The 12,825-nt window shown below is 40.0% G+C and overlaps 1 protein-coding gene across 1 annotated transcript in view; it reads right to left on the bottom strand.

Annotated features, from left to right (window-relative positions):
* The window catches only part of ddx25 (DEAD-box helicase 25), a 49,646-nt gene that overhangs the window by 18,836 nt on the left and 17,985 nt on the right, over positions 1 to 12,825 (bottom strand). Inside the window, 1 exon segment of the mRNA NM_001016345.2 lies at positions 3,853 to 3,988. Coding sequence (NP_001016345.1) covers positions 3,853 to 3,988 — 136 coding nt within the window.

Raw genomic sequence — 12,825 nt, 5'->3', positions numbered from 1 at the left:
TCGTTGCCTAGGGGCTGGGGAACATATTATCTACGTTCTGTGGCAGTTGGGCACTTTTATCCACAGAATGCAGATTCTATGTTCTGTGGCACTTAAAGGGTTAAAAGATCAACAACAAATGTGTCGCAAGCTTTGGTGTTTTACAACCCCAACTGTTCAGCATTCCTATGGTGATCCCACGAACAATTATCATGCAGCCCCTTGAATATGTAATTATCTAGCATACTAAAATGTTTAAATTAATGTGTAACTTCCTCATCATGTATCAATGTTCCTTTCTGCTCCAGTATGTCATTTTGCCAAGATTACTATATACACAAATTATATGCCCACACACTCTCTACACTCTCCACCTTGTAAGTAAATTCTTAGTGAAAAGCACAATACAGTGCGCCACCACTACACTAACACTCAGGTCAAATAAGCACAGCACAATCATATGACCCTGTGTACATGAAAATGCCAAGTCAATCAGCAATTATGGTCTTCATGATACCTTGCCCCCAATTTACACTGGTGTCAGTGTAAATCTCCAGAATTAAATACATATGAATCGCTGGAAGTTTGATTATTTTGCATTTTGGGATTCAGATGCAATTCATATCTTTTACAGCATAACTACATTCACATGGTAAGATTTCACAGTTATTTTCAGGAGTTTTGTCTTCTACTGGTTTTGCAAATTTCTCACAGGCAACAAGTCTCCCTGGCTGATAACACTTAAGGGCAACAGCAGACATGGCACTTTGTTGCCTGCTGGCAGCGGGATATTATGAGGGCAGCAGAGTACCTATGTTTAAATTGGTCCCTATGCGAATCACTTCCAACTTCCAACCACTTCCAACCAACTTCCAACATACAAGCATAGTAATTTTCACTAACAGTTAAGTAGCGAAAGTACTAGTTCTTGCAGATAAAACACCAGATAAAAATTGTATATGTTTCTACGCAGAGACAGTAACCGTAAAACTTGCAGTTGATCTGCTCAGTGAGATGGAATATACAGTTAAAAGGTGGCCATACACAGGCAGATTTCAGCTGCCGACTTTGCATCTTATCAGCCCGTGTATGGGCACGCAACCAATATCTGTCCTAACATTGCCCAGATCTTGTTATCAGTACTGAGTTTAACTGGCCCCCTGCATGGTTCTCACCTGAGATTCAGGCTGTAATCCTCCTGTATTGTTTAAAAATGTAATCCCCTGTACTGTTCACACCTTTTAATCTCTGTATTGTTCACCCCCTGCATTGTTCACACCTCAGGCTGTAATCACCCACATTGTTCTCCTGTTCACACCTCAGACATTGTATGTACTGCCTGGCCTATGGTGCCTGTGTGTAGGCAGCATAGGGTAGACAGAGTATGGCACATAGGCAGCATAGGGCAGGGAGGGTATGGCACACACCAGCAGCATAGGCCAGGGAGGATATGGCACACACAGGCAGAGTAGGGCAGGCAGAGTATGGCACACACAGGCAGCATAGGACAGACAGAGTATGGCACACAGACATTGTATGTACTGCCTGAACTATGCTGCCTGTGTGTAGGCAGCATAGGGTAGGCAGAGTATGGCACATAGGGCAGGAAGGGTATGGCACACACAGGCAGGGTAGGGAAGGCAGAGTATGGCACACACAGGCAGGGTAGGGCAAAGAATGGCACACACAGGCAGCATAGGGCTGGCAGAGCATGGCACACACAGGCAGGGTAGGGCTGAGTATGGCACACACAGGCAGCATGGGGCAGAGTATGGCACACACACAGGCATCATAGGGCAGGCAGAGTATTGCACACACAGGCAGCATAGGGCTGGCAGAGCATGGCACACACAGGCAGGGTAGGGCCGAGTATGGCACACACAGGCAGGGTAGGGCAGAGTATGGCATACACAGGCATCCTAGGGCAGACAGTATGGCACACACAGACAGCATAGGGCAGCCAGAGTGCTGCCTGTGTGTGCCATACTCTGCCTACCCTATGCTGCCTGTTGGAGGTGAACCTGGCAGGGGTTTGTTTTGGGAGTTTGTTAGCAGTTGGAAATAGCGATTAAATGGTCCCTAAGGTGTGTAATTATATGCTGGGGGTTGCTGTGCTATCCACAGGGGAGGAGGAGGCATATGGATTTAAGGGTACGTCTTAATATGACATAATATAATTCTTTCACATATGAATGATGGTTGATATCCCTGCAGTGAGGACAAAGCATTTGGGTTTTTGCTGCACTACCACCATTGTGATAAAATGGGTGTGCTTTAAAGGGGGTGGTAGCTTCCATTAGCGGCCCTCCACCATGTATGCGAGAGAAATTCCGTCCCTTGGCACCGCAGAAGTTGGACAGCACTGATCTACAGTACAACACATAGCACTGTGCTTTGCAAAAAATAACTCGTCCAGTGATATAGCGGAGATTACTATACACAGTGGGGATGTAAAATGTGGCCACAGTGTGCAATATTTTCCAAGTGGCTGGGCAGATCAGATGTTCATTTTCTACATTTTTTCCAACATCCACCATTTTATGTTTAATACTTTATAGTAAATATACTGCATTTATTATCCCCAGCTTTAAAGCAGTTTAATTTGTCTCTTAGTTTGAGAGCTCAGATGTATAACTCACAGTAAAGATATTAATTCTTCACAAGCAAATAACTTGGACGTCAGCCCTTAGACAGCCAAAAGCATAACTGGGATCATATTTTTCAAAATGTGAGATTAGAGCTCACCACAGAAAAATTCACCCACTTTTTATTCCTATGAGATTTATAAAAGCACATTTGTCAATGGGTGAAAGTTACCATTTGATAAATACTCCTAAATATTCCATAGGAATGAATAGAAAGTATGTGAATTTTTGTGAGGTGAGTTCGAATCTCACATTATGATAAATCTGCCCCTTAGTGTAAGATGGTAAAAGGTGCCTATTTTAGGGTATCTGCACTTAGATCAGGTCAAAGCCTTAAGGTGAACAGCTTCTTTAAATTTGTGTTAATTTGGCTGACTGGATATAATGCAAACCTGCACTAGAGGTCTGGGGGCATATTTACACTCATGCCTTTAAAGAACCAGGGCCAGTGGGGGGCAGTTACCTTTTTATATAAGATTACCATATAACCTGTTTTGACATATGGCAGGATGGGAAAACAGACTGAGGGGTTAGGCATCCCAGGTTAAAGGAGAAGGAAAGTCATTTTGGCATTTTACTGCCAATAGATTTGCCACATTAGTGCCATCTAGAACAATATATTTATTCTGCAGAAACCATTAACATTCCTGACTTAACAGCTTTAGAAGCTTTCTCCTTTTACTTAAGATAGCAGCTACCACTTAGGTAGCCTCCTTCCTGCAGTCTCTAGCCATTAAAGCTGGGATCATACATTCTTAAGGGAGGGGGGAGCAGGAGAGGGGAGGGGAGAGAGAACTGCGCAGACTTTGGCCCCAAAAATTAAGGCGGTTTCCGAGAGAGGAAGTCAGACACTGGAACATCATGTTTACATAAAAAAAGAGACTAGAAATTCTGTGTTTCTCTTGACAGAGGGCTCAGTGCAGCATTAATGTAAGTGCTTATGGCTGTATTTACATTGACTTTCTGAGAAAGATTACTTAGTTTTTACCTTTCCTTCTCCTTTAATCCAATTACTAAGTTTCTTACCAGGGCTGGTGCCTTACCCAGACTTGTGTTCCCCCTTCTGTACATGAGCAAACCAAAGATTAAAAAAGGGTTGACTGGGATAGTTTAGTAAGATGGTGGCGCTGCCTGGGCTGGTGCAGGGAAAATATTTTGCTATCTTATTGGCACCACCCAGTAAATCTGAATTTCCTTGTCCATTAAAAGTTATTGTACAACTACTTACAGATGAAGCTTCTCAAATGATTTAACAGAGAAGAGCGGTGATGTAGGATCCCTCTGCGAAACTTCCACACTGTGAGAAGAGTCGATTAGTGTCCTCCGGAGGAGCTTATTTAGGAGGGATTGATTGGCTGGATCATCTTAAACACATAAATCATTGAAAATTCAAATGTATGTATGGTACACACTGAGCATTCATAAACGTTATTAAACATGTAAAAAATATCAATTGGAACTTAATGGCAATATCTTTTCAACCTCGTTACAAAATGTGAAAATTTACTGTAATGTAGATTAGATTAAAAAACTGGAAGCTACAGCTCATCATTCATTTTGTTGAGCTGTAGCTGTAGCTGTCTTTATTGGTCTATTTAAAAAACTCAGCAGCTAATAAAACCACTCCCAACTCGTTCCCCAGCTCCTAGGCAACTAGTCGAGGAGGGAAAGAGCGGCCGCTGGGGCGTGACTGCCCGGGGGCCCCACAGGAGACTGCAGGCACATGGATACTACGTGCCTGTCATTTGGTCTTCTACTTCCTCCCCCTAGCACAGCCCACTCACTGGATCAAGTGAGGAAGAGGGTACTCTGGTTCCCGCTGCAGCTCCAGGCCAATCTCCCTGCCCTGGTAAGTGTCAAAACACACCCTTGTTTCATTATTACACAGAAACACATACATTTGTGGTGCATTGGGGGGCTTTTATACATTCACAGCACTCACACATTTTGCCAAGTGTACACACACTTACACAACTGTGGCTTTTTTTTATTGCATTGTTTTTTTGTTGCCTGAAAAAAATGTTTTATTGCCATTTAAGATAGCGCATTCGCTATTGTTGCATTTTCAGTTTTGCATAGGTGTTCTCTTAATTTTGTCCATAAAACTAATTTGCCAAACCAAAATATTTAAACTTATTCTGACTGCAGTTAACACTAAGGAAAAAAAGCACTGATCTTAGTGGTTTTATTGTGAAAATATAGGGTATATAATTGGGTAAAATGCAAGCTTTGTGACGATTTTCAGAAACTTCATAAAAATGGTTATGTTAAGCATAGCTTTGCAGTTTGGTAGTGTATTCACCCATTTTTGTTTCACCAGAATGTGTACTTTTGGAAATTATATAGTTTTCTCGGGTCTCTGTACTTTTAGGGGGTCTTATAGCACATAATACACATTATGGATGCTTATTCTGCAGCAGTCCGCGTCAGGTGTAAAATAATAAATATGCACTATTTTCATTTGGGTGCCTCTATAAGCCACAATTTGGTAAATGTATGCATACTGGGTATCAATCTGTTTAGAAGGCTTGTAGTGCTCATATTTAGAATGTTTTATGTTGGTACCTTGCCAAATGTGGGGTATAAAATGGGAAATCAGAAATTACATTAAAAAAAAAACGCTAAATTTAGCTTTGCTGCTTGGTACTTTCCCATACAAATGAGGTTTTTCTGGGGTCAACTTATTTTTACTTTTACCACACATAAATCAGATAGATTATTTTTTGGTATTGGAAAAAAAAATATGTATGCATAAAAAAATGAAATATGTATGCACTAACTTCATTTTGGGGTCTGTAATTGCCAGATGCTTTGGTAATCCTATGCACAATGGGCATCAAACTGTTCAGTGGACCCTTGGCTTTCATCGTTAGGATGTGTTTTCTTGGTACCTAATGCTATGTGGGAGAGAAGGAGCTTAAAAGTGGAATCTTTGAGGCGATTTTGAAATGTGGAATCTGAGTTTCAGTGCTTTCCCAATTTTGGGAAAGCACTGAAACTCTATAGTTTGGAGTAGAAAGACATGGGTACACATTTTGAATTCACCTTAATGTGTAATTTTCAATAAAATGTGGTTTTGCGGGGTCAACGTACTTTTACTGAATTTTTGTGGGGTAGAAAACAAAAATGTGTTGAATTTTCAGTAGCTGAAGTGATCTCTGGGTCAATTTGTATGCACTAACTTCCTTTTGGGGTAACTAAATGCCAGATACTTTGTGCATAGGATCACCAATGGGCATCAAACTGTTTAGTGGACCTTTGGCTTTAATATGTAGGTTGTTTTTTCTTGGTACCTAATGCTATGTGGGAGATAAGATGTTTGAAAGTGGAAGCTTTGAGGTGATTTTTTTTTAGAATTTTCACAGAAACTGCCAAGAAAAGCATTGCTGTTTGGTACTTAGGATATGGTTATAATTCTCTCTCGTTTGAAGGGGATCTACCCCGTTTCAGAGCTGCTGTCCCCGTGGGGCAAAAAGAAACCAAAAACAGTGAATTCCCTGGATCGGCAGGCATTCAAGAAGCCAGCTTAGGAGGTCCTTCGGTGCAGAAGTCACTGCTCAAATTGGCCAATCAGGGAGCCACGAGCAGCACCACATTCCACCATTCACTGTAAGCCTCAGGTGCCTCCCTCAATGACCAATTTGTAAGCTGAAGTCCTCCACCCGAACGACTGCGATACTTTTTTCACTAAAAGATCCGTTATCTGATTCCCCCCACCTCCAGCTACGAACCGAGGGAAGGAAAGCGCAGGACAGAAGCGCTCAGGAGCAGGCAAGCACAAACCACAGTTCTCATATGTTTAAGTGCGCTGGCAAGAGGGTGAGTTCTGGGGGGTATTATACATGGTATTGCCACTCTCTCATCCTGCTATGAGCTCTAGGGGGTATTATACATGGTATTGCCTTTGCGTTGATTTATATATTTACTGAGGATGTTATCTGTAAAACTGAAGTGGTTTATTGGGGGGCATGTCTGTCAAAATGGGCGTGGCCTAAAAATTTGTCATGGAGCGGGCCTGGATTTTGCTCCAAAAATCTGGTCACCTTAATTTAGGAGTAGAAAGACATGCTTACCTATTTTGAATTCGACAGAATGTGTACTTTTTGAAAATATATGGTTTTCTGGGGTAAACCTAATGTTCCAAAATGTTTGCTGTATTCTGCTTTAATGCTTTGAAAATTAAATTTAAATATGGTATTGGCACATTCGAGACACAAGGCTTTATGAATCAGTTGAATTTTTCTGGTATAAATTCTTATATCATGAAAAATAGCATTTTTTTTATATTTAGAGCTCTAAAGGTTGTTTCACAAAAACTCAGATTTAGAAAGATCACGTTCTCCTGAAGAAAACGACAATACCTGATGTCATATGTAAAAATTAACCCTTTAAGTGCCAGCAGAATTTGACATTTCGGTTCCCCTCAGTGCCAGATGTTTTGTAAACATTCTGTGCTCTCTCAATTTAGGGGCTTTTAGGTAGGCAAACTATATATTTTTTTTTTCAGGAGAACCTGAGCTTTCCAAATCTGCCTGAGTGTATTTCCACTTCCACTTGAAATACAAAAAAAAAAAAAGAAAAAATGCTATTTTTCATGATATAAGGATTTATACCAGAAACATTTTTTATTTTATGGACAAAAATTCAACTGATTTGGAAAGCCTCATGTCTCCCGAACGTGCCAATACCTGATATGTATAGTTTTGAGATTTCTGACTTCTATAGATCAAAAACTCCCAGCAATAAATTACTAAATTTTCAAAGCATCACAGCAGAATACGGCATACTTTACATTCCAAAGCCAAAAATCCTGGAACATTAGGTTTACCCCAGGAAACCATACATTTTTGAAAAGTACACATTCTGCCGAATCCGAAATGGGTAACTATGTCTTCCAACTCCAAAGTACCAAACGGCAATGCTTTACTGAATTTAGCATTTTCTATAAAAAACTATGAAAATTCTAAAAAATCGCCTCAAATCTTCCCCTTTCAAGCATCATATCTCCCACATAATATTAGGTACCAAGAAAACACATCCTAAATATGAAAGCCAAGGGTCCACTGAACGGTTTGATGCCCATTGTGCATAGGATCACCGATGTATCTGGAATTTAGAAACCCCAAAAGGAAGTTAGTACATACAAATTGCCCCGGAGATCTCTTTAGCTACTGAAAATTCAACACATTTACTGCATTTTCTGTGGGGTAAAAACACAAAAAAATACATTGACCCCCCAAAACCATATATTTTTGGAAAGTACACATTCGGACAAATTCAAAATTGGTACCCATAAAAGAAAGGACCCCCTGACCTCCCTTGCTAACCTAAAATATTTCATACCCGATATATCATATAACGATAATGTGGATGTTATGTTATTTTTACTTAACCCCCTACTGTTCCTCCCTCCCCCCATTCTCCCCCTTCCCTTCCTACTTTTCTGTACCCCATGGGCCTTTCCCCCCCATCAGGTCCAACTACTCCCCCCCTTCACTCTCTCCCTCTCCCCCCCCTTCCCCTGTTTCACATCAAAGCAATATACAGAAATGTAATTATATGTATAACCTGTTCTTAAAAAATAAAACACAAATAAAGAGTTAAAAAAAAATAAATTGTTACCCATGTCTTTCTACTCCAAACTACAGAGTCGCAATGCTTTCCCAAAATTGCCAGTTTTGATGAAATACCTGAAAATCACATCAAATCTTCCACTTTCAAGCACCTTATCTCCCACATAACATTAGGTACCAAGAAAACACATCCTAAATATGAAAGCCAAGGGTCCACTGAACAGTTTAATGCCCATTGTGCATAGGATCTCTAATGTATCTGGCATTTAGAGACCCCAAAATGAAGTTAGTGCATACAAAGTGTATACGCTGCAATATAAGCTACCGGCATGTGCATTATGTGTCATAAGACCCCCTAACAGCAAGGAGACCCTAGATTACCCTGATATTGACTGGGGCAATAGTACTGCCAGGACAGGAAATGGGAACAAGTTTATAAACTTGCTGCACGACAACTTTATGTCACAGGTTGTTGAGGAGCCAACCAGGAACCATGCTATACTAGATCTAGTGATCTCTAATGACCCAGAACGTATAGCAAATGTGCAAGTGGTTGAACCCCTGGGTAATAGTGACCATAATGTTATTTCATTTGATGTTTGGTGCAGGAAACAAATTTACACGGGGGCAACAAAGACACTGAATTTTAGGAAGGCAAATTTTAGCTCCTTAAGGGCAGCGCTTCAGGGCATAGATTGGGGCATTATGTTTTCTGATAAAAACACAGAGCAGAAATGGTTGTCATTTAAAATGATATTAAATCATTACTGTTCTCAATTCATTCCATTAATAAGAAAAAGTAGAAGTGTTAAGAATCACCCTATGTGGCTTAACTCTGACATAAAGAAGTTAATAGGGAAAAAAAGGAAAGCTTTTAAGAAATATAAGTCAGAGGGGACAGTAGATGCATTTAATGAATATAAACACTATAACAAGTGTTGTAAAACAGCAATCCGGAAGGCAAAGATAGAAAATGAGGAGCGCATCGCGGCCGAGGCCAAGACTAACCCCAAAAAGTTTTTTAAGTATATTAATAGTAAAAAGATGCAGGTTGAGGGTGTGGCCCCATTGAGTTATAATAACAATATGGTTACAGCGGATACAGAAAAGGCAGATGTGCTTAACCAGTTCTTTTCTTCTGTGTATACAGTAGAGGAGCCAGTGGGCCAAGTCTCACCCAATAGCTTCACTGTTGCCTCAGCTCCAACTACACAGTGGTTGGCACAGGATATGGTGCTTAAAGGGTTACACACGATAAATGTAAACAAGGCACCTGGGCCAGATGGAATACACCCTCGGGTACTGAGAGAGCTAGGGGCAGAATTGCAGTGGCCCTTGTTTCTGATATTCTCAGACTCGCTCTCATCAGGTATGGTACCTAGGGATTGGAAGAAGGTGAATGTCACTCCCTTATTTAAAAAGGGAGTAAGATCTCAGCCTGGCAATTATAGGCCTGTAAGTTTGACATCCGTGGTGGGCAAGTTATTTGAAGGCTTGTTAAGGGATCACATACAAAATTATGTAGTGGAGAATGCCATTATGAGCAGTAATCAGCATGGCTTTATGAAGGACAGGTCATGTCAGACCAATTTAATTGCTTTTTATGATGAGGTAAGTAAGAAGCTGGACAGTGGGGATGCAGTAGATATAATCTATTTGGATTTTGCCAAAGCATTTGATACCGTTCCCCACAAACGACTGCTTTCTAAGCTAAGGTCTATTGGTCTTAGTGAAGTCGTTTGCACATGGATAGAAAACTGGCTACAGGATCGGGTACAGAGGGTGGTTGTTAATGGACATTCTCTACTTGGAATAAGGTTCTCAGTGGGGTCCCTCAGGGTTCTGTACTGGGTCCACTTTTGTTTAATTTGTTCATAAATGACTTAGGGGAGGGTATTATGAGTAATGTATCAGTGTTTGCAGATGACACAAAACTCTGCAGACCAGTCAATTCTATCCAGGATGTGACATCCCTGCAGCAGGATCTTGACCAACTGGCAATCTGGGCAGCTAAGTGGCAGATGAGATTTAATGTGGATAAATGTAAGGTCATGCACCTGGGATGTAAAAATATGCAAGCCCCGTATAACCTTAATGGGACTGCACTAGGCAAATCCATAATGGAGAAGGATCTTGGAGTCCTTGTAGATAATAAACTTGGCTGTAGCAAGCAATGCCAGGCAGCAGCTGCAAGGGCAAACAAGGTTTTGAGCTGTATTAAAAGGGGTATAGATTCACGGGAGGAGGGGGTTATTCTTCCCCTTTACAGAGCACTGGTAAGGCCCCATCTAGAATATGCTGTTCAGTTTTGGTCTCCAGTGCTCAAACGGGACATTATTGAGTTAGAGAGGGTCCAGAGAAGGGCAACTAAGCTGGTAAAGGGTATGGGAAGTCTCAGTTATGGGGAAAGACTGGCCAAGTTGGGTCTGTTTACACTGGAGAAGAGGCGCTTAAGAGGTGACATGATAACTATGTATAAATATATAAGGGGATCATATAATAACCTCTCTAATGTTTTATTTACCAGTAGGTCCTTCCAACGGACATGAGGGCACCCACTCCGTTTAGAAGAAGGGAGGTTCCATTTAAATATTCGGAAAGGATTTTTTACAGTGAGAGCTGTGAAGTTGTGGAATTCCCTCCCCGAATCAGTCGTACTGGCTGATACATTATATAGCTTTAAGAAGGGGCTGGATGGATTCTTAGCAAGTGAGGGAATACAGGGTTATGGGAGATAGCTCTTAGTACAAGTTGATCCAGGGACTGGTCCGATTGCCATCTTGGAGTCAGGAAGGAATTTTTTCCCCTCTGAGGCAAATTAGAGAGGTTTCAGATGGGGTTTTTTGCCTTCCTCTGGATCAACTTGTAGTTAGGCAGGTTAGGTATAGGCATTATGGTTGAACTTGATGGACGTATGTCTTTTTTCAACCCAACCTACTATGTTACTATGTTACTATGTAAAACTATACATTTTCCGAAAGTACACATTCTGACAAAACAAAAATGGGTAAATACATCTTTCTACTGCAAACTACCAAACTACAAAGCTATGCTGAACAGAACGTTTTTTTGACATTTCTGAAAATTGTCACAAAGCTTGCTTTTTACCACATTATGTACCCCCCACATTTTGTAACATATCAACATAAAACATTCTAAATGTGAACACCAGGGGTTTACTGAACAGTTTGATGCCCTATATGCATAGATTTACCAAACTACAGGGGCACCCAAATAAAAATATTGCATATGAATTTTCACATAAGACACTCCGGCTCATGCAATTTTTGCACCCGGTATGTGTACTATGTGGTATAAGACCCCCTAACAGTACCGAGACCCTAGAAAACCATACATTTTCCGAAAGTAAACATTCTGACAAAACAAAAATGGGTAAATACAACTTTCTACTGCAAACTACCAAACTACAAAGCTATGCTAAACAGAACGGGTTTTATGACATTTCTGAAAATCGTCACAAAGCTTGCATTTTACCTCATTATGTACCCCCACATTTTGTAACGTATCAACATAAAACTTTCTAAATATGAAATAAGTTTTACAGACAAAGTCAAGCGAACAACAACTATACATAACTGAAAATGCAGTAAAATGGCTAAAAAAGCAATAAAATACCCAAAAATGCACCAAAAGCACAGAAAATGTAGTAGAAACACCAAAATACACAAAAGGTATTGCGCAGTGCGGTTAGCGAATACACTATCCGCAATGGCAATAAAACTTTTTTCAGGCAAGAATAAAAACGATGCGATAAAAAAAAAAAAAATTACAAAATTACATAAGTGTGTATGTACATTAGGTAAAATGTGTTTTGTGTGCATGTGTGAGTGCTATAATATATATATATATATATATATATATATATATATATATAGATATATATATATAGATATATATATATATATATATATATATATATATATATATGATAGATATATATAGATATATATAGATATAGAGAGAGAGAGAGAGAGAGAGAAGCTGTAGAGAGAGTCCGCACTCACAGGTCTTAAGAAAATATAGAAGTTTTATTCAAATCAACATCTAACGTTTGGGACTGCACCCAGGCTCCCTTGGACCTACTTATACGTGAGTGCCTGTCTTCTTGCAACATATATATATATATATATATCTCCAAAAAAGACCAGCAACACCGAGTTATGTTCCAAAAACAATCAATTGTGTATTAAAAACGCATGAACAGCCAACGTTACGTTTCGGTCCCCATCGGGACCTTTCTCAAGGCATATATATATATATATATATATATATATATATATATATATATATATATATATATATATATATATATATACACATATATATATATATATACATATACATATATATATATATATATATATATACATATATATACATATAACCCCTCCTAAAAAAGCATGTGTGTGTGTAAGTGTGAGTATAAGTGTATAAGTGTGTATTAGTGAAATAAGTGTGAGATTGTTGTGTGTGTGTATTTGCCACTTACTTCGGGTCTAGAAGATCAGGATCTGCAGAACATACACGATCTGGCACAGCAGCAGCAGCTCATGTGAGGAGGCCGGGCAGGAAGCAGGGGGGCCAGAGGGGGAAGCTGCAGAAGGGAG

This window comes from Xenopus tropicalis, chromosome 7, assembly GCF_000004195.4.
Source record: "Xenopus tropicalis strain Nigerian chromosome 7, UCB_Xtro_10.0, whole genome shotgun sequence".
In the NCBI taxonomy this organism is placed as follows: Eukaryota; Metazoa; Chordata; class Amphibia; order Anura; family Pipidae; genus Xenopus; species Xenopus tropicalis.
The sequence above is the reverse complement of the archived record's forward strand: the minus strand, read 5'-3'. Positions and strand labels throughout refer to the sequence as shown.